This window comes from Centropristis striata, chromosome 5, assembly GCF_030273125.1.
Source record: "Centropristis striata isolate RG_2023a ecotype Rhode Island chromosome 5, C.striata_1.0, whole genome shotgun sequence".
NCBI classification, from domain to species: domain Eukaryota; kingdom Metazoa; phylum Chordata; class Actinopteri; order Perciformes; family Serranidae; genus Centropristis; species Centropristis striata.
Genome location: NC_081521.1, coordinates 17,607,426 through 17,630,999, shown reverse-complemented (window position 1 = coordinate 17,630,999; position 23,574 = coordinate 17,607,426). Strand labels below are relative to the sequence as shown.

The window sequence follows — 23,574 nt, the reverse complement described above, 5'->3', positions numbered from 1 at the left end:
CTCAGGCAATATTATGAATTAAATGTAACTATGTTACAAGTTGAGTTAATAACAACTTAAAAGGAAGTGCCTGTCAATTAGAAACAGACAAAATTCTCTTGATTTAGAATTACATACACATAAAGATTATATTTAATATGATCAAAATAAGTAGAATACTTCTCAAACATTTTTATATTTAAAGTTACTTAAACAACTGCCTCAAAATCAAGGACACATTTATGTTGAATACATTTTATCAAATATATTAAGTAAAACAAAGTGACTACAGAACAAGTCAATTAATCACCTTTGACTTTGTAAAAATAAAATACAATAAAAACTGAGCAGGTAAAATTTTAACCAAAATAGAAACTGGCAAAGCTGTTTTACTGGACATGAATATTTCATTAGATTGTGCGGGTGTCCCAATTATTTTGTACTTATTACAGATCTGGAATAGTACTTTTTAAATATGTAGTGAAAAAACTTATAACCCTCTGAAACAGAGTTTCAACATTCTTACAGAAATCACTCACACAGACATGCTCAAAACAACTTCTGGGGGAAGGTCAAGACAGAAACAGTCTTTTAAACTTTTAGCAGTGGTATAAGGATTATCCATACCCTTATTTAAATGGAAAAACAAACAAACAAAAACAAAACACTTTTACAAGTACTGCATTAAAATTTGTACTAACAGTAAATTTAAGATGTATCTCCAGCAAAAGGAATTTAAAGTAAGACTTATATTGCAAGACTTATATTTTTAAAAGAAAAATATCCAAATTTTGAGTACAAGCAGGGTAGTGACTGGCCTTGACTAGTGTGTGGATACTTCCAACTATATTTTTATATGTATAAAACATAGTAATGTAGTATTTAAACTTATTATCACCATTATTAACCTACACCACCACCACGCAGCACCCATTTTTCATCTCACACACCTGTTTTCATCCCTATATTGTGTGAAGGCATGCTCTTTAAATTTGACTTTGAAGTGTTTAATGTTTGAACATTGTTTTAATTCTTCACACATCCCATTCCAAATTTTTACCCCACTGAATGAAATGCAGAACCTTTTTCTATGATATATATGTTCAGATAAATTACTTTGCCACACATGCTGAGTCACAGATTGTATTGGACGCATTGCCCCGTGTTATGAACCAGACTGAGAAGCTTCTACAACATTTATAAGAAATGTTGCACTCAGACACTTGGAGTTAACTCAGTTCAGCACACAGTTTTAAATACAATCTTGACAGAGTCATCATTACATTACATGTCATTTAGCAGACGCTTTTGTCCAAAGCGACTTACAATAAGTGCATTCAACCTGATGGTACTAGACATAGACCATAGGAATCGAGTAAGTACATAACTTTAAGAGCTAACTGTCATTGCTAAGGAGTGCTATATGTTAAAGAAGAAAAGAAGAGAAAAGAATAAGAAATTTATTTATTTATTTATTTTTTTTTTTTAAATATATATATCTGTTAGGTGACCATGACTTAACCGAGGTATTGTTGGAAGAGATAGGTCTTCAGCCTGCGGCGGAAGATGTACAGGCTGTCTGAGGTCCTGATGTCGGTGGGGAGCTCGTTCCACCATTTGGGAGCCAAGACAGAGAAAAGTCTGGAAGTGGTTTTGAGGCGAGTTGACCCACGCAAGGTGGGAGTCGCCAGCTGTTTGGCTGATGCAGAGCGGAGAGGACGGGCAGGAGTGTAGAGTTTGTCATCAATGGGTGAGTGTCATCAATAGTTTAAAACCAACCACCCACAATCCCCACAGACAATTCTCAGAGTAGACACACCAGACGTGTAATCTTTAAATTCACTCTATAAGAAAAGACCCAGCCCATACATTTCAACCCTTCATTAATCACTCTGATTGATTATTATATAAACACACATGTTATTAAAACTTCTTGATTAGAACAGTCTTAATTAAAACATTTTGATTGGAATAATATTGATTGGAGAAATACAGCGAGACACTTTGCCTCCTGATTTTTGGCCGGATTTTCTAAAAAGAAAATCCCCCTTTAATCAACACAGAGAACCGTATTCTCTGTCTTCAGGCTGGATTAAAATCACATAATCCACCTTTTCTGCAATTTATACAGCGGATTCCAAACGCGGATCCCTGTTTTAGGCAAGACATCGCCGGTCTTCCTTTACAACAATAGGCCTTACAGCGGGACCGTTATCCCCTGTCTTCGAGCTGGACAGTCGTATGTCCCCTCTTTCTTCTATTTTTATTTTATTTTATTTTAATTTTTTAATTAAAATAAAACATTTTTATTTGTTTTATTTATTTTTTTATTATTTTTATTTTTTTATAAGTCAATAAATCTTCTTGACGTATTGTATTTCTAACTATGACATCTGTTTTCTATTGACAACAACTCAATTTTGCAATTAGGCCAATTTGCACCGATTTTAGTAAAAAGGTTTGTGCTCACCTTCCTTGATAAGGGTACCCTGCTTTTGTCAACAAAGTCTGGATGTCAGTTGTATCAGCAAGAATTCAGGCTGTTATCTATTTCCAAAGAGAATTACAGGTTAAATTTCAGATCAAGCATATATAAAAAAATAATTTTAATACTCACGTCCTCCAGCTTCCACTCCCCATCACGTCGGGGTCACCATTTGTTAGAAAAATTGCATGAGGAAACCTTGAAAATTGATAATCTGTCATCGACAGAAAAAATCTGTCACCAACAGAAAAAACCTCACCATTTTTCTGCGCATTCGTTGATGGGAAATGAAGAGCTGGAGACGTCCAAGTTTCTCAGTTTAACAAAAGTTTTTTTACAATACGTCAAAAAATGTGCACTTTACAGAGATCTCCGGGTTCAAAATTAACTTATGTCCCTGAATACAAACAGACGTGTTTCAGTTCGTGAAGTCTGAACCACGACTCCCTCCCTGGAACCCATTAAAAATCTAACATTTGTTTACAAAACATGCTGGTCGATTTCTTCCAGGAAGTTCCGCCTTCTTGATCCGCTCATTCGCCAGTTTTAATGCATACAACGGCACGTCATGCCACCTGGTTGCTTGCTGCCGAAACCAGGCCTTGCCCTGACCTACTAACAAACTTGTTAGCACAAACATTTTTCCTTTTTATGACTTACAGAGATTCTCACACGGGATTTTCATTCGGCCTTCTGTGGTCTCCCCTCTCCAGACACACATACACACACACACACACACACTCACAAATGCACATACACACACAGCAAAAACTGTGCACCAATATATCTGGATGTCATTCTTTGTGATTTATAGAATCTTAATCAGTTTAAGCAAATGGAATATATTAAAGTAATTAAAATAATCATAGTTTTCTACATCAATATTAACACACAAACACAATCAATGTATCAAATCATATTGTCTGACTTAATATAAATGTATAGAGATATTTATTACAGTCAAGGTTTGACCTTTGATAGTGACCTGCGCCACTCACAGAGAACAGAGACAGAGAAGCAGAAATAAAGCATAAAATAATTTACCAATATAGAAAATAATCAATTATTTTAACAAGCTTCAGAAGGGCCAAAGGGCAACTTTCGTTGTGGTAACTGTAAATGTTGTGAAAATATGGTAAAAACGGACACTTTTAAGGATGTTTTCAGCAACAAAATCTATTCTTGATTCTTCTCTACGAGTATCAGGGATTGAGGTTATCAGTGTCGATGCAAGGGGTGGGGACAGAGTCAGGCGCCTCAAGCAGAGAGAGGCGCACTGGATTCATGTCCTTAAGGCCACCAGCTTTCCTGGCCTCAATGAGGATTTTGACCTTTCATCCTTTCTCTGATGAAGACATTTTTGTGGTATAATGATTGGATTTTTTTGTTGTATAATGATTGGACTTCTTCCTTTGGGTTTCTATATTTGCTTTGCTATATTTGCATTTATATTTATATTGCTCCTCTATTCTGTGTCATTACTTTTTAGGCCAGTTTTTGGTTTGTTTTGTTTTGTTTTGGGGAGGGGAGGTTTTCTCTATATATTTAGTTGGATTATTCTTTGTATGGTTTCCATTTTGTCACCCATGACTTATGTTATACTGCTACACTTTTTATCTTAATAATAGTCAAGTGGTTTTGTCTGATTGTTCAGGAAGCAGAAATTCTTGATGCTTCTGCCGGGGCCCCCTGTAGGCCTGGAGGAGCACTGCATAGACCTGAGGAGCCACAGCTGAACTAAATCCCCCTATAATTACATGTGTTCTTTTGTCTTTTGTCTCCATACACCCTGAGGCAGGCGCAAGCCGACACGCATTGGTGTTTTTAGATGTAACCCATGTAAAATAAAGGGTTTTTAACTTTTGTCAATCCACCAGAGTGCCAGCATTTTCTTCTTTTAAGTTCACTGTTTACCCATTGCAAGAGGACCGGTGCATTTAGGGACACCAGCAGCGCTCCTGTTATTCTGTTTTTTGTGGAAGTTCACCCACATTGCTGTGCGAATTGTTTCTCGAGGCCACGTGTGCACTCAACCCCCATTGTTGGATGTGTGTATTTCACCTGGGTAGTATGTGGCAGCCATCTTGCGCGTACACACCCAAAAGGAGGGGGAGCTCGCAAGCTCCCCACTCTCTCCACCCCTCCTCTCTCTCTCCCTCCCTGTCTCTACACACGCACACACACACACACACACACACACACACATGCGCAAGCATGTGTGTCCTGTAACTATTTTTCCCGAAGCATCATGACTTTATGTTCTGATGTTATTGTAGCATGTTTGTGTACTCAAAATAAAGAATAATTTTTAGAGTATGTTATTTTTGTATGCGACAAGACTTTTGTAGAATCTGACCTTTCTGTCCTAATAAAATGATAAAACTCAATGAATGATACAAGACTTTATTTGGTATAATGAGCATCATATGGAGGCCGTTGCCTTTCATACAAGCCATTTCTGAATCCAGTTGATCAACTACAACTCAAGTTATTATTTGTTGTTCCAACTTGGATAAGCGACAAGACTTTTGTCAGGGACTGAATGTTTTAAACTTAAAGTGAATAATCTCACTCAGTGTAACTGTGTCTAAGCTCACATGGGGATAATAAAGGCTGACAAAAACATTCTCCTCTACTAAGTGGGTTTAAAACAGGATGACACAAAAATAAATTAAAACAAACAACAAGTAAAGTACGCATGTACCATGAGGAGTAGTAATACAAGGAGAGAGGGGGAGGAGTCTCTCTGTGGTATCTGAGACTGGATGTCTCCATGGTACCTCATTCACACAGACAGTAACTACGGATAACTTTGGTTCGTTAAAGCAGAATTTGCCTTGTTTGAAAAAATAATATGCTTGTGTGTTGAGTCACTTTGGTGTGAAGGAAATAAGATGGAATGAAAAAAATAAAGATAAATAAAAAGTTATATTGCTTAGATTTATTACATTATTTTACAATTTATTCTTGGTTTTTTTTTCACATTAATTGCAAATGCCATAAAAAAAGCAAACTACTACAATTTTTTTTACAACTATCAACCATAAAATGGAAGTTGAAATCTGTAAATGTATATATATATATACATATATATATATATATATATATATATATATATATATATATATATATATATATATATAATATTATATTATATATTCCTTCTCTCTACATGTCTCTCGGTTGGTGTAAACTGCCTGTATTACTTAGATTATAGAAATAATTTTGTGGTGCATTAGTGCAAATTTGATGAAATTGAGTTAGGAGAAAAGAAGAAAAGCTTGAAATTGCTGACCACCAGTGGATGATCTGTGCTCTGTTGCCCTTGTAACTACAGCAGACAGTAATGTTAAGGTGCAGTGAACCCATCCTCTGTGACTCAGTCACATCACTGCAACAAGGTGAGGACATGAATGCCCACCAGAGGGGCGTCCCTCTCTACCTTTAAAAAACTCCTGAAGACCCAGCTCTTCAGAGAGTACCTTCTCTCCTAGCACCACACGACAAATCTACTCCTTAAAGAATCGTCTCTAGCACTTATTACTGCACTAACGCCTCTTATCACACGATACCTTGATTGTTTCCCTTTTCTGTAAGTCACTTTGGATAAAAGCGTCTGCTAAATGACTAAATGTAAATGTAATGTAAATGAATGACTTCTGAACTAAGATGGCGAAACGCACTTTTGTAGTTCTTTGACTGTGTGGAAGTTTGATGATGAATAAAAACCCTAAAATGACAGTCTTCTAGGTCAAATCTGAGGTCGGGCCGTTTGTTATGCCACCCCATCCTCCAGAAGGTTGAATATTTGCCCATAACTGGAGACTCCCGGGACAACTCAGAAAATTCTGATTCGGGTTCAACCCAACTACTTGTATGATTCTCATAGTAAATGATTAGTTTAGTTGCAACAATATGCACATGCATTCAAGATGATAGCTAGAATCTGACTCCATGACAGCCTAGGAAAGGAAACAAGCAGTTAAAGTTTGCATGTTTGTAATTCCTCTTAAGGCGGATGTTAGATGTCTTACTTTCCCTTCAAAGCTCAGGGAAAGCACCTAGTATCAGATTGCTTCATTGTTTTCTCTCATCAGAAAAAACACTTCCCCATCACTGTGTTTCCTTGTTTAGACAGTAGAAGAAAAATGTCCCATCTTATCTTATGTCCTTCCTATTCAATGACAAAACAAAGCCATGAAAAGTTTTTTTCCAAAAATGAATTCATCAAATTAAGTTGCACATGGACTAAAGCACACGACCAACTTCTGCCTTCAGGATAACACACACTGCATGCTAGCTCCAAAATGCCATGATGTACACACTTATGAATGAATGACGTAAGTGGAACCAGGCTAGAAAAAACACCAGAACCCATAAGGATTAGTGTGAATAAATATTGGTGTGTCAACGTTAACAAAGTCAAGAACGCCATCTGAATAGCAACTGAGACAATAGTTGACATTTTGCAACATCAGCTGGTGAAAGGCGCAGCACTGTACATTTTACAAGTCAAGCAGTTCATTTCACCCTCTGAAATTCTGAGTGCTGTTTCTAAGTAACAGTTGCCATTACCTGCAGCAGTGAAAAGGTTACGAGGCAGCTTCAGCGTCTATGGTGACAAGGTCAGTGATGTCGTGAACATGGATTCAGCCCACAATACTGGATGAACACTAAATTCATAAATAAATATAAATATGGGCTGGAACAAGTAGAGAGAGTAGAAGCAGAAGAGACACAAAACAGGAAAGAATAAAGCTTGGAGACAACAGAAAGGGGAGCCAGAGAAAGACATGTTCACTGAGAGAGGAGAAACAGCAAGAGAACACAAATTACAGCAACTTAAGCATCCCTTAAGTTGGAAGAGAGCAACAAAAAGCAATCCAAGGAAAGAAAAGGACAATAAGGCCTGGTATTGAGCTCACAAGTTGTACTCAGGAAAAGGGTGCAAAGGTATCTCACTGGACCTGCTTAAACTATGCTCTGGCTGTATGTGACTAGAAAGTCTTTAATGTGTAGGTACATACAGTACCGCTCTTTGTCTAGGTGCTACACCAGTTTAGTGGCAGAGTGGCAAAAACAAGGAACTATTAACACACTCACAAGTCATGTGAAGTAACATTTGCCAGACAGAAAAATATTTGTTGATCTGATTAAATTGGCCACCATCCTATTGATGCACAAAACTAAGAATGGGGAAACTGAACTTAAAAAACTCAACTTGCTTAATTAATGTCCATGTAGGGAGACCCCATGTTCTTTGGAATGCTGACGACATATTCAGGTTCCAGAGCCAAAGATGACAAAATGAGAAGATATATAACGGCTGACTGGTCTCTGTCTATTGTCTCTTCATCTGCTCTGCCTCTCAACACTTCAAAAGGTAAGCTAAGAAAAATTCTAGTTAATGATCTGCCTATACTCTATGTATGATGGATAATACGAGTAAAAAGATTTGAATTAATGATTTTTCACAGACAAAGTCCAGTTCACTCATCCTCTCTGTATCAGACATTACTACGGCAAAGGTAATATTTCATGGATAGACTACTTTTAATATTAATTTCATGAAACAATTACTGCTGTAATGTTAAAACAATAGCCCTAATGACAATGTCAAATGTTTGTTATGTTTCTTTATCTAGTCATAATATTTAGCCTATGTTCCAGTGGACTCTTGTTGTTTATTAAATATAAAGTACTGTGCAAAAGTTAAGTGGAGGCAGGTGGAAAACAATGCTGAGAAGAATTGATGCTGGTTTGAAGGTGGTCACACCAAATATTGATTTGATTGACATTTTCTTCTGTTGACTAAAACTTTTGCTCATACTGTATATCAATGCCAGACAAAAATGTTGCCTTTTAAACATTTTAACTCTTAACCAGAGCAACTTACAGTGTAACAGAATTAATAACAGAATATACTTAATTAACTACAAGCACACATTAATATATCCTGTTTAATGCTTTCCCACAGATAGAATCACGTTTTCACTTGGCTTTCTGCCTCTGTTTGATCAGTGGACTGTTGATTTCAGAAACCGTAAGAAAAACTTTCAGTTCTATAAGATGTTGCTTAAAACTAGCAGGACACTAGTCTGTCCTATATGTCACATTGTTAGCCTACTGGTCTGTTTAGATTCCAAAAGAGAAATAACACTGTGTGTTTTAGACATGACAAGAAATGTTATATAAAAACATGTGGATGATCAATGAGAGTAGTAGAGTGGTAAATGTGACAACAAAAAAAAAACATCTACTGTATTGAGCCAGCAGAACTTTCAACAAATGCTACAAAGCTACAGCTCAGTGCCGGTTCGCAATTAATGTGTGACTGAGCTCCACACGTTGCCAACAATGGTATCGTCACTTTCAATTAATATTAAGATAATGCATGCTAAAATGATAAGGAGTGAAAAGCTCATGCTGATTTCATGAATGTTTTCGTTTATGTTCACAGTGGTCTACAGACGTGGAAAAACGCAGCGCAGGTTGGTAGTGAAGACTTTTATATTAATGCTTAGATACACCATCACAATTTGGGGTCTTATCAGACAAAAAAAGAAACATGATATTGCCATAATCTGTCTCACATAACAACTGTGTCCCAGGCTGTCCTTGGGGTTGGAGACATTATGGCGCTCGATGTTTCCGTCGAGTGGGCACAAGATGTCCCTGGACTTCTGCAGAGGTAACTAGTTAATAACTCCTTGACCTGCAGGTTATTCATGATCATGTTCGTTAGTCTCCTACTACATTTCATCCTTCATATTGATTTTGTACCTCGGTCTCCCCCATCAGCGCTACTGCGTTAGACGTGGTGGACACCTGGCCTCAATCCACAGCTACGGTGAACTGTGGTTCGTTTGCAGTCTGGCTCGTGGACGCACCTGGATTGGGTTGAATGACAGAAGATGGGTGAGAAACTGTAAACCAACCTTGTTCATCAATGATGAGTAACTACTTGCTATGAAGAACATAAATATGCACTCACCAAATGATATCTCCTTAGCCACTCAAGATTACTCTTTTTTTTTTAAATGTCCAAATTTCCACAAGTGGAAACTAAGATAGCTCAACTGGACGCTTTTATCACTTAATGAAGTTACTGTTGATGAAGTTTTGATGCATGAATTAACAGCATATAAATACAGTAAACTGTTACAGTGCTAGTTTGATTTAAAGCCACGGTGTACATCATAGTAAATAGTACTGTGGTATATAATAAATAGAATGTACAGTATACATGTAATACATCATCCTGACTATACGGTGGTATAGTGGTTAGCACTTTCACCTTACAGCAAGAGGGTCTGTGTGGAGTCAGCATGTTCTCCACGTGTCAGAGTGGGTTCTCTCCCAACCTCCAAAGACATGCAGCTTACATTTAACTGTTGACTCAAAATTGTTCTACACTTTGTTTTTTAGGAATTTCTTTAAGATTAAACCTTCAACAAACAAGAATGGTTTAAATGCATGTGACCTAAAATGGTAAAAGCTAGTATGAGAGGAAAAGAAAAACCAAACAAGTAGAGAAGCTCCAGCGATGTATTAAAATAGTTAGATACCGACCAGCTGGACTTGTACCCACTCATTAGAGCCAATAATGCGTTTTCAAACAATGAAAGGAGTTTTTGAGAAATCAGGTTTCTCTCCCAGGAGGGGTGGTGGCAGTGGACTGATGGATCAAGAGTCGACTTCACATTGTGGGCTCGTCGGGGGCTGAACAATAGAAGAAATGAAGACTGCAACGAGATAAACTTCAGAGGTACAAATGTTATTTCTTGACTTCCTGAGGCTATTTTACATTTAGAATAAACACAAATATTTGAAAAAACGTGCTGATATGTGTGTTGTATTTCTATTACCATTCATATGCTTATTTTGATTTGCCTAAACATAAAAATCACATTATTGACTCTTTAATGCACTCTTATCTTTTCTTCTTACAGGATGGCGTTGGAATGACCAGGGTTGTGGATCGTGGAGGCCTTTCGTTTGTGCCAGGAGAATCTGATGCCTCCCACCATCTGTCAGATGAACCATACTGAGACCACTTCAACTATGATGACGTTACTTTCTCTTTGATGATACACTGATAGTAGCGAACTTAATCTAATGATTCACTTTGTAATTTAATCCTTCCAACTGAATAAATAGCAATATCACTCTCCTGATAATTAATTTTTAATAGTTTAACAACCTGTTACATAATCATTAAAGGGGCTGAAAGAAATGTATGAGGGGGAAAAACAGTTCTTATGATTTTTTTTAATTTACTGCCATATATTAACAATTAATTAATTAACAATCAATGTGAAAGCAATCTACAGCAAAGTAAATATTAAAGCATAAAGCATGTGTGTCTTTGATATGAAATCCCAACATATTCTACCTGTTTGACAGACAGACAGACAGACAGACAGACAGACAGACAGACAGACAGACATGTAGACTCAGATATTTCATCAGAACTGTAATGCAATGCATGAAAAGTAAACAATCAGTTCCCAAAACCATTTTTAATTACCTTTACCTTCAACTGCAGCTCAGGTAAATAAAGGCTCAAAATGTTAAAACAGAACACTTGTCATGAGTGTTAACACGGGAGTCCATTAATGGAGATGCACAATATATGTTTGGCTAATTTGCTGCTTGGTAAAATTAACTTGTTATTGTTTACTGATTTAGACACAGAGATAAAGAGAAAGAGATATGCACACAAGAGATGTTTTTTTTTTTAATTTCACAATAGATGTGCATTATCAATTGTATTGACAGCAGTAAAATATTCAATAATCATCAAATAGCCAATAGCCACTAAAAAAACCCACTGTGGATCTCTAATACCAAAGTGATTTTAGCTCCTGGTATTGATCATCTGTAAATTTAAACAAGAGCCATACATCAGCTATTAATAACTTTATAAAGATTAAAAACCACCTCTAAAAATGAGAAAGCTTGTTTAACACTAAAACTTTATTGTTATTTATTTGTCAAACAACAATGTGAATTCACCATTTTACAGCCAGATTTGATCCGGCTCACTGGGCTTCTCTGAGAAGTCAGAAATTAATCAAGCAGAACATTGAACCACTAAAACTGATTTTAACTGATTTTGCAATTGCTTAATGGTCTTGAGTGTTGAATTTCAGTGAATTCTATGTAAAAACAAAATAAAATAGAAATTAAGGAAACTGTTCTTACAGTAAAACTTTAAATCTAATGGAAAAATGTTAAAAACAAATCGAAACAATTGTAAAACCTCTTGCAGCAAACACGTATAGTCGTTCATTAATTATCCTTAACCGCTTAAACGCACTCGGGTCTCAGGGGGCTGGAGCCGATCCCAGCTGACATTGGGCGAGAGGCGGGGTAAACCCTGGACAGGTCTCCAGACTATCACAAGGCTGACACATAGAGACAGACAACCATTAACGCTCTCATACACTCCTATGGGCAATTTAGAGTCGCCAATTAAACCTAAGCTGTACTATGTTTTAAACTTAAAGTGGATAATCTCACACAGTGTAACTGTGTCTAAGCTCACATGGGGATAATAAAGGCTGACAACAAGTAAAGTGTGCATGAGGAGTAGTAATACAAGGAGAGAGGGGGAGGAGTCTCTCTGTGGTATCTGAGACTGGACGTCTCCATGGTAACTCATTCACACAGACAGTAATTACAGATAACTTTGGTTCCTTAAAGCAGAATTTGCCTTGCTTGAAATAATAATATGCTTGTGTGTTGAGTCACTTTGGGGTGAAGGAAATAAGACGGAATGAAAAAAATAAAGATAAATAAAAAGTTATATTGCTTAGATTTATTACATTATTTTACAATGTATTCTTGTTTTTTTTTCACATTAATTGCAAATGCCATAAAAAAAGCAAACTACTACCATTTTTTTTCAACTATTAACCATAAAATAGAAGTTGAAATCTGTAAATTCATGAATTTTATATATATATATATATATATATATATATATATAAACGGATAGTTTACTAATGTTTAATCATCATTTATAAACCGTATATAGACAATTTAGAATGGTAAAGACATAATTTATTAATGTTTAACTAACTACATCATTTATAAATGACAAATAGATGGTATATTAATGTAAGGTTATAGTTACTTAACCATTACCAAAAATTAAATTATAATTAATAGTTCATTAATAGTTTTAGTTGCACTCATTTTAACATTTTAACACCATATTAGACTTATATTACACCATATAAGTATGTTAATGATTTTAAAATGATTCATATACCTTTAAGAAATTGGTTTTGGAAATTGGAAAAAGATTAAACGATTAAATATGTATAGCACCACTGAATGGTTAATAATTGGTCTATAAACCATCTATAAACATTATTTAGTTGGTTATTGTAAAGTGTTACCAGTTATTTTAATAAAGTAATAAATAGATAATTGAACAAGTTTGCAAGATTTTTCCTCCTCTTGGTGAAAACTGCCTGTATTACTAAAATTTAAAAAATAATTTTGTGGTGCATTAGTGCAAATTAGATGTAATTGAGTTAGGAGTGCAAAACTATAAAAAGCCAAATTAGGGAAAAGAAAGAAAAGCTTGAAATTGCTGACGACCAGTGGATGATCTGTGCTCTGTTGCCCTTGTAACTACAGCAGACAGTAATGTTAAGGTGCAGTGAACCCATCCTCTGTGACTCAGTCACATCACTGCAACAAGGTGAGGACATGAATGCCCACCAGAGGGGCGTCCCTCTCTACCTTTAAAAAACTCCTGAAGACCCAGCTCTTCAGAGAGTACCTTCTCTCCTAGCACCACACGACAAATCTACTCCTTAAAGAATCGTCTCTAGCACTTATTACTGCACTAACGCCTCTTATCACACTATACCTTGATTGTTTCCCTTTTCTGTAAGTCACTTTGGATAAAAGCGTCTGCTAAATGACTAAATGTAAATGAATGACTTCTGAACTAAGATGGCGAAATGCACTTTTGTAGTTCTTTGACTGTGTGGAAGTTTGATGATGAATAAAAACCCTAAAATGTCAGTCTTCTAGGTCAAATCTGAGGTCAGGCTGTTTGTTACGCCACCCCATCCTCCAGAAGGTTGAATATTTGCCCATAACTGGAGACTCCCGGGACAACTCAGAAAATACTGATTCGGGTTCAACCCAACTACTTGTGATTCTCATAGCTCACGATTAGTTTAGCTGCAACAATATGCACATGCATTCAAGATGATAGTTAGAATCTGACTCCATGACAGCCTAGGAAAGGAAACAAGCAGCTAAAGTTTGCATGTTTGTAATTCCTCTTAAGGTGGATGTTATCAGTCTTACTTTCCATTCAAAGCTCAGGGAAATCACCTAGTATCAGATTGCTTCATTGTTTTCTCTCATCAGAAAAACACTTCCCCATCACTGTGTTTCCTTGTTTAGACTGTAGAAGAAAAATGTCCCATCTTATCTTATGTCCTTCTTATTCAATGACAAAACAAAGCCATGAAAAGTTTTTTTTCCAAAAATGAATTAATCAGATAAAGTTGCCAATGGACTAAAGCACACGACCAAGGCCTACATTTCTGAATTTAAATCATTTCGCAACAAATTCACAGCAATTTCTCATAATGTTCAAACATTTTAACCACAATTATTTGCAGAAAGCAATTAAAAACATTTTAATGCGGTTTTTAACAATTTTGTTTTCAAATGAATGTTTTGTTTACAGTGAGGAAAGTTTTCCTCTCAAAGCTGCTGCTCTACATCAGAAGGACCAACTTCTGCCTTCAGGATAACACACACTGCATGCTCGCTCCAAAATGCCATAATGTACACACTTATGAATTAATGATGTATGAACGTAAGTGGAACCAGGCTAGAAAAAACACCAGAACCCATAAGGATTAGTGTGAATAAATATTGGTGTGTCAACGTTAACAAAGTCAAGAACGCCATCTGAATAGCAACTGAGACAATAGTTGACATTTTGTAACATCAGCTGGTGAAAGGCGCAGCACTGTACATTTTACAAATCAAGCAGTTCATTTCACCCTCTGAAATTCTGAGTGCTGTTTCTAAGTAACAGTTGCCATTACCTGCACCAGTGAAAAGGTTACGAGGCAGCTTCAGCGTCTATGGTGACAAGGTCAGTGATGTCGTGAACATGGATTCAGCCCACAATATTGGATGAACACTAAATTCATAAAATTCACCAATCTAATACTCTTTTCGAACCCTGACCTGGGGAGGGCCAGATAAATAAATATAAATATAAATGAAGAATAAAGCTTGGAGACAACAGAAAGGGGAGCCAGAGAAAGACATGTTCACTGAGAGAGGAGAAACAGCAAGAGAACACAAATTACAGCAACTTAAGCATCCCTTAAGTTGGAGGAGAGCAACAAAAAGCAATCCAAGGAAAGACAAAGGACAGTAAGGCCTGGGGCTAAGCTCACAAGTTGTATTCAGGAAAAGGGTGCAAAGGTATCTCACTGGACCTGCCAAAACTATGCTCTGGCTGTATGTGACTAGAAAGTCTTTAATGTGTAGGTACATACAGTACCACTCTTTGTCACGGTGCTACACCAGTTTAGTGGCAGAGTGGCAAAAACAAGGAACTATTAACACACTCACAAGTCATGTGAAGTAACATTTTCCAGACAGAAAAATATTTGTTGATCTAAATTTGCCACCATCCTATTGATGCACAAAACTAAGAATGGGGAAACTGAACTTTAAATAAAAAAAAATCTTATCATCCTTGTAGGGAGGGGCAAGCTTCTCTGAGATGCTGATGACATGTTTCACATTCCAGAGCCAAAGAAAGATATATAAAGGCTGACTGGTCTCTGTCTATTGTCTCTTCATCTGCTCTGCCTCTCAACACTTCAAAAGGTAATACTTCAGAAGTTTTTACTACCTAGCTAAAGAATATTCTAGTTTTAAAGGTTTTTGTATACTACTAATATATATTTTGATGATGTGCCAATACTCTATGTATGCATCCAGGGCTCCGGAGTGCAACCAATTTGGTAGCACATGCAACCAAAATTTTTAAGTTTTAAGTAATTTAGTAGTAATTTTTCTAGGTTGCACTGGTGCACCTGACACTGCTGGGTGAAAACATACATTTATTTCGCAGGCATCTCTCTGTGAACTCACCCACTCATGGGGTGTCTCTAAAAGCATCCCTGCTTCCCTCACTTGCATCGTTCACTTGCGTCTTAGTCCCATCCACCGGGGACGCATGGAGAGACGCAGGGAAATGAAGCCAGGAGAGAGGAAACAATTTAAGAGACATGAGACGTCCTTCCCTCCGAAGGGTCACGTGTCACGTCGGCTTTAACAGCTGTAACATGCACTAATAATAAGAGTTTTATCTGTTTAACAAACACCTGCACATGAATAACAACCTGCATTCTGTATTTATATGTGAACTGTGTCCTGCTCAGGGGCACGAGAATGCGTTTATATTATATTATTTTTGATTATTATTTGCGTCTGTATATAGACGATCCTGGTGATAAATTCATTATTTAATATACCAGAACATGATTATTTCCGCTGAACACCGACCAATGTTTTATCAGGTTAGATGATTAAGGGAAAATGTAAATGATGTCACTCAGATCAAACCTACGCTCAGGAATGATCAGCCTCATGTGGGACTGAATGGAAATGAAAAACGATATAAAAGAGTTTCTTGCTGACAGACAGACTCTTTACTGTCTTTTTAAGCTTCTAGAAAGATTTTTCTTTTCACTTTATTATAAATGTAGAAAGATGTTTGTTGTCTTTTTGTTGTTTCATTTTGCTTCTTGTTTTAGTTTAAAATGTTCAATTTGAGCTCAGTGAAGCACTTTAAACACTTTTTTAAATTTATATATAATTGTGCTTTTAGTGAGAGCAGTTCAATGAAATAAAGACAAGCATTTATCTATCCCTTATTTTTGTTTAAAAATCATTCACATTATATGAAAGTTATGGAGAGCGATAAAAAGGTGACCTTATAGCATTAAAGGTGACAAAATGAAAAATTTGGGTGCACCTAAAAGAAAAAGTTAGGCGCACCAGAGAAACCAATGCAAAATGTTAGTCTGGAGCCCTGGCATCATCTAAGGGATTTATTTTATTTTTTAAATCTCTTCATGAGTCTGGAAGGGTTCTGGAAAATATGAATAAAAACATTTGAATGTATTTATTTCACAGATGGCATCATCACTTGCCTTGGTTTTCATCCTCTCTGTGACCTGCTGCCTGTTCATTGCAGGAACTGTAAGTGACATTTTACCTTTTTTCTTTTCTTTGGTTGTGACAAGACGCTAGTTTAAGTCACCTTGTAAACAGTTATTCCTTCAGTTGGCTATTTGGCTTGTCCAATAAACAATGTACCTTTAAGATATGTTTTTCACATGTATACTATGTATGTATACTACTATATGTAATACTCTGTCCACGGGAGTGGACAAATGAACAAAATGCTTGCTTTGCTTGCAAATGTATGTTTACTATTTTTTGCAACAATCCAAAAGAATGACAAATAATGACCAGAATAAACTCTGCGTGCAGGTACTGCATGCTCAAAAAATATGTTGAAACTTGAAAACATAACATGGCAAGCTCAGGCCCAACAAGAAACAACAGATGAATGTAATGAGCTGAATGTAACATTACTTACATCATCATACTAAGGTTTACTGAGGTTCCCGCTTTAAGCAGCTCAACACCAAATGATTGACCTCATGCATCACAACAACAGATATGTTGTATCAGAATCAGAATTCTTTGGCATTCATACATTACATCAAATGCAATGCAGGTACATGTACAATGTACAACAGGTACATTGGTCAGTTAGATTTTTCATCACTCAAAGATCAATCCCTGGATCCTTACACTTAAATAATCTCACAGTGTAATTGTATCTAACCTCATCTAACACACATGACAGAACAAAACGTAGGTATGTTTGTTATATACAGTTTAAAAGGTTTTATTAATAACTCAATGTTGACTTTCAACTTCATATAGGACACCTGTCCCCTGCGTTGAAGACCTGTCTTTTTTTTTTTTACCCATCCTGCCTACTTAAGCAGTCGTAGTCTTTCCAGTTTTGCTCCAGCCATATTTTCTACGGCCACTGTAGGTTGCCAACTAACAATGAACGTAAATATGGGTGCCCAGTTTACTACAAAACAAAAAAAGCTAGAAACTCATCAATGAGACTCAGATCATTAGCACAATGTATAATTATTCTACAGATAGTTAATTTATTAATGCATAGACTAATTATTTCTCCCCCCAAAAGAATAAGAAAGAAAGATGAAAGAAAACTGAGTGCTCCAGAAATATTTCATCACAATTTGTTGTTTGGGAGTAGCTGATGTGTTATCTTAAGAAGCCAGAAAATGTCCAGTGAATAATGAGTACAGATTACACATAATTAGTTTTGTCACTATGCCTAATGTACAAATCAGGGGAAGTGCTGAGGTAAATGCTGAAAAATTCTCATTAACAACTAATTAACTGTGTTCATGTTTGCAGATGGCAGCCCCTGCTGAGACAGAGGATCAAAGTAAATAAGATCAGTATTGGATTGTGGATGTGGAAAGATGTGTTCAACGTTTCAAAGATGGCTGCAACGTTTGCCTGTCCACATAATTTGTGAGGTGTTCTCATATTATTTGTGTAAGCTCTTTCTAACACAATGATTGCGTTACAGGTATTCGCTGCCCCCCTCATTGGACTGGGTTTGGCTCTCGCTGTTTCAGATTCTTCTGGAGGACTTTGGCGTGGGTTGATGCGGAGGTACTTGACTTTTAGTCATAAATATGATGTTTAGTTTAGTTTAGTTTAGTTTAGAATGCACAAGGGCTTAGATTTTATTCATTTTTTAAAATGTATCCATTTTTTGTATCTCAAGGAATCATTGCAGGCAGGCCCTCATTTTCAATTTCTTTGAGAGCATAGAGAAAAAAACACACAATGAAAGAACCAACAGCAACAGACGGAACAACATTGAAAACATTTAAAAGGTTACATTAAAAATTGGTGTAATTGGTTATCATACTTTTTTGAAAGAAAGCTTATTTGAAAGAAATACATGAAGGCCATTTTTGTGGGGTCCCGCAGGGCTCTGTGCTTGGCCCGCTTCTTTTTTCCCTGTATCTACTGCCACTTGGGTCCATTCTCAGAAAACATGGAATTTCTTTTCATTGTTATGCAGATGACAGTCAAATCTATGTCCCCCTCAAAAAAGATGACTCGTACTGTATTGACTCACTCCTAAGGTGCCTACATGACATCAAAGCCTGGATGTCCTCAAACTTCCTGAGTTTTAATGAAAAAAAGACCGAAGTCATGGTCTTTGGTGCCTCTTCTGCAAAACCCCCCCTGGTTGATCTGGGTTCTTTGGCACAACATCATAAGCCAATTGTGAGTAACCTGGGGATTAAAGTGGACGCTAATCTTAAATTTGACAACCAGATAAAAGCTGTGGTGAAGTCCAGTTTCTTCCAGCTACGGCAGCTGGCAAAAATAAAACCACTCCTGCAAGCACGGCACTTTGAGACAGTAATCCATGCCTTCGTGACCACTCGGCTGGATTACTGTAACGCACTTTATATGGGGGTTAGTGGGTCCTCCATTGCCCGCCTTCAACTGGTACAAAATGCTGCTGCATGTCTTTTAACTGGCACAAGAAAGTATGAGCACATTTCACCTGTTTTAGCTTCACTGCACTGGCTGCCCGTTCATTTTAGGATTCATTTTAAAATTATTTTATTTGCTTTTAAAGCTTTAAATGGTCTTGCTCCTCCTTACCTCTCTGAGCTGCTGCACCCCTACTCTCCTACCCGCTCTCTCAGGTCAGCTGACCAGCTTCTCCTGAGAGTGCCAAGAGCTAGGCTGAAGCTCAGAGGGGAACGAGCTTTTGCCATCGCAGCTCCAAAACTGTGGAATGAATTGCTGCTGCACATCAGACAGGCCTCCTCACTGTCTCATTTTAAATCTCTTCTTAAAACCCACCTCTTCTCGTTGGCTTTTAACACCACGTAGAGTGTTGATTTTATGTTGATTTTATGTTGATTTTATGATTTTATGATTTTTTGTTTTTATTGTATTCATGCATATTTTATTTTGTGCGGGCAGTACATTTTACATTTTATTTTATTTATTTTTATCCCATTTTAATTTATTGCATCTTACTGATCTATTGTTTACTACATCTCTTTGTATTGTGTTATGTATTTATTGTTTGTGCAGCACTTTGGAAACCTTGTGTTTGCTAAAATTGTGCTATATAAATAAAGGGGATTTTTATATTCAATTATGACTTGTAAGTTGTTGCAGCACTTTATGGGTTGATACCATTTGTTACAAACATTTGGTGCTTAGTTTAAGCTTCAGTTTGTGTTGCTGTTGAACTGTATTGCATTATATTACCAGGCATTTCAATGTTATTGTCCACTCAATTTATAATCAAAGGAAGACTAAATAACAGAAACATGTCTGTATAATGCAATGTGAAATGTCTTGCGCTATGCATCCATCATACTGAAACTCTTACGTCCTCCGTCTCATTCTAATGTCTTGCTTTCTTACTCCATCTCCCGTTAGAAACATTGCATTTCTGTTGGCGGGAATCTGGCCTCGGTCCACAATGCTGATGAAAATGCATTCCTCAGAGACCATATTGAAACAGTGTCTGGTGCCCGCAGACATACCTGGATTGGGGGCAGCGATGGAGAGAGGGTAAGATACAAAGAGACTGGATCTGATGCAGTCGTCCCTTTTACTACTAAAACTAATGAGAGTAACCTGTGGCTGCACTTTGAGTTAGTCCAATATAGGAAATAGGTTTTTCACTTTCTTTCCAAGAGTTGGAGAAGACTGGGCCATATCATATATATATTATGTAGATATTTAAACTCAAAATCACTTGAATGCAATGAAATATTCAATGCATTAATGAAAACTACACAGCTCCTAAAACAAGTCTGTACCACTTAAAAATGGTCTTTGTGTCAGAGAAAATACAATATCAGAGTAAATTGGTGAATCTGGCAAAGTCTCCTACACCACTAATACAAGCCACTTAAGAATAAATGGCTGCGTACCAGTGGTTCTTACATGACGCCCTTTTGAGCCCTCTCTAAAGAAAAAAAAATAATAGAAAAAAGAAAAGAAAAGCACTACAGGTAAGAGGGAAAATATGTATTTTTGATGTTGGGGCCAACTGTCCCTGTAAATACAGAGCTGGAGCCAAGAGATTATTAGTCTAAAAGACTAATTAAAAAAAATATTGCAGGGGCCCTATGAAATCCATTTTGTTTTTTCAAGATTCCATTTGAAATGTTTCCCAAATTCCTTGTTTTCCATTTAAAATTTTCAAAATTGTGTTTTTTGTTGCGTTGTTTCCTAAACATCCTAGTATGTATGTGCAGAACAATGTAATCCAACATAAAGTATTACAGGATACTTTTGAAGAGCATACAGAGAACCAGTGGGTTGTTGCATTGATATATTTGAATTCATATTATTGGCATGCATTGTTATTTTGTTATATGTTATATTGCATATAACTCTCTCCTCCAGGAGGGACAGTGGCTGTGGAGTGATGGCACACCTTTTGACTATGCGCGCTGGAGTATTGGGGAGCCCAACAACTATGGATATGAACACTGCGTTGAGATGAACTGGGGAGGTACAAATATTATTAGAAATAATGGACACAATCATGCCAACGAAATTATACCTATTCTTCAATTGGTCAATGGGAGAAAAAAAAACCTACAGATTATCTAACTAAATCAGCCATAATGATCTGAGTGCACTCTACCTGGTAGTGTTATGTTTCCAAGTGTTTTCCAGAGGCCATCTTACTTTTTAATCCTTTGCAATGAGAGCACTGCATATTTACACAATGCTACAAACTCCAGCAGCATGGCAAGATGCTGAGCATCAACTCTGCATTGAGCGCTGAGCTCTGCATGTTTGGTTATTATTTCTAGTCGCCAAGAGTACAAAAAAAGAAAAAAAGAAATTCAACTTTGGGTAATATTAAAACACTGCCACTTGTCACTGTCACCAAGCCGTCCGATCTGGAGGAGGGGCAGGACAAATACCACAAAGACAAACCGTCACACACAGTGCTGAAAAACAACAACAAAGTAATTGATATTGCTGACCACATAGAAAAAGAGTTCTCTTTACTGTATTCATTCTCTAGCTATGGCTTAAAATGTATTTTATGAGGTAACAGTGACCTTGACCCTTGAACTTCATAATAAGGATAAGGATAAGGATAAGGATTTCATCTTTGAGTCTAAGTGGACATTTGTGCCAAATTTGAAGAAATTACATTAAGGCGTTGTGAATTTCATTCAAATAATTGGGACGGATGGAAGGAAAGATAACCAAAGTACACAATCCAAGCTGGGCTTTTTCAATAGAGCACTTAGTGTTTTTAGCCAGGAAAAATGTCCTGACTTAAAGGTATCTGCCCCAGTAGTTGTCTTAATTAGATTTGTCTAGGTAATAAGCATTCAGAGGATTTACACATTCATTCATTACCATTAACCGCAATCGGGTCGCGGGGGGCTGGAGCCTATCCCAGCTGTCATAGGGCGAGACCAGAGGATGACACATAGAGACAGACAATCACACTCTCATTCACACCTATGGGCAATTTAGAGTCACCAATTAAACCTAAGTGCATGTTTTTTGGACTGTGGGAGGAAGCCGGAGTACCCGGTGAGAACCCACGCTGACACGGGAAGAACATGAAAACTCCACACAGAAGAGCCGCAGGCGGGAGGCAAACCGGCGACCCTCTAGTTGTGAGGCGAGAGTGCTAACCACTACACCACCGTGTAGCCAGGATGCAAATGCAACCTTAAAATGGCTTCTGCTGTCTGGCTTAATGATTTGTTTTCAACTGTTCCCTACAGGAAACTACTGGAACGACAACCGATGTTATCATCACAAACATTTTGTTTGTGTCAGGCCTCAATCACAATGATACAACTTCCACAATGAAACTCCACTGACTCTGCAATGAAGGACCTCATTAACATCAATGTTCGCTCTTCTGACAGTTTAAACTTCATTTAAAACTTCTGAATCAGTAAAATATTTCTTTATTAATCTGACAGCTTTGATCGAAGTGGGAAGAAGCTAAATATAATCCCTTGATTAACTTTATCTATTTTCATATACATCTTTTCATTTTCTTATTTGTTTTGCCAATTGAAAACTTTTGATATTGTGCAATTAACAAGCTAATCAGAAATATAAACATTTTCATTGACAGCACATTTTTGTCTGGTCTCAAGTCCTTTTTCCTTCTTGTTTTCACATTTCAAGAAAAGTTAAGGCAGTTAACCTCTTACACGGTCAAAGAGAGAAATATAAATTTGAATCAGTCATCCAGGCCTTACTCCTGGCCTTCAAAAAGATAAATGCCATAATCTATAAAATTATATACATATCATATCACAGAAAGTTGATATTTTAATAAAATATGTTGTAAAGTTTTCCATTGACGCCTGTAGCACATAAAAGCCCCACTCTGGGGGTTTCTAAACTGAACTCAATAATTAGTTACCTTTTCAGAGGTTCTTTGGATGTTTATAGGTTAGGTGGACAAAGGAAATTAGAAGAGTTGGGGAGGGAGGTGCAGTTTTATTTAAAATGTCCTTCGTATTCTTTGTTATTATTGATTCAAGTGACTCCAAAAGACATCAATGTGTGCGATTTAGTGTTTCCCTAAACACTGACACACACACACACACACACACACACATGCACATAAAGCTTCACTGCTGATAAATGCATTTGTGCCAACCTTTTTTGTCTAAAAAGATTTTTTTAACTCCATGACACTAATACAAGCACTTGAATGTAGCATTAGTCATCTCCCCCAGAATTACATTGTAGAAAATCTCAAATTCCACGGTGGACTTTTAAAAACTTTTAAAACAAATTTTTAGACTAGTTTATTTGCAAAAACCTTAACATTTCTTAAAGCAAAACTGCAGAAAAATGTGAGATTTCAGAACTTAATTTAGTTATTCATGTATGTATTGGATTGTTTATGTTAATTCAACTATACC

At 36.7% G+C, this 23,574-nt stretch overlaps 1 protein-coding gene and 1 long non-coding RNA gene across 2 annotated transcripts; both read left to right on the top strand.

Moving 5' to 3' along the window:
• The first annotated feature begins 7,768 nt into the window (after window positions 1-7,768).
• Window positions 7,769-8,500, top strand: LOC131972103 (uncharacterized). The gene is made up of 3 exons (XR_009394434.1): window positions 7,769-7,847; window positions 7,942-7,992; window positions 8,442-8,500. It is a non-coding gene; the product is annotated as an uncharacterized LOC131972103 (long non-coding RNA).
• Window positions 8,501-16,673: 8,173 nt separating this feature from the next.
• Window positions 16,674-22,740, top strand: LOC131972101 (galactose-specific lectin nattectin-like). The gene is made up of 6 exons (XM_059333863.1): window positions 16,674-16,735; window positions 18,005-18,035; window positions 18,183-18,268; window positions 20,078-20,212; window positions 21,056-21,164; window positions 22,411-22,740. Exons 2-6 carry the CDS (start codon window positions 18,005-18,007, stop codon window positions 22,479-22,481), a joined length of 432 nt encoding a protein of 143 aa, XP_059189846.1. The 5' UTR covers window positions 16,674-16,735; the 3' UTR covers window positions 22,482-22,740.
• The last annotated feature ends 834 nt before the right edge of the window (window positions 22,741-23,574 follow it).

What these genes read in the sequence shown, in the direction of transcription:
- LOC131972101 (XM_059333863.1), top strand. Translation starts at nt 18,005, where the DNA reads ATGGCAGCCCCTGCTGAGACAGAGGATCAAA. An exon ending in GGGGCAGCGATGGAGAGAGG is followed by an intron (nt 20,213 to 21,055) that starts GTAAGATACAAA and finishes TCTCTCCTCCAG; the next exon opens with GAGGGACAGTGGCTGTGGAG. An exon ending in CGTTGAGATGAACTGGGGAG is followed by an intron (nt 21,165 to 22,410) that starts GTACAAATATTA and finishes TGTTCCCTACAG; the next exon opens with GAAACTACTGGAACGACAAC.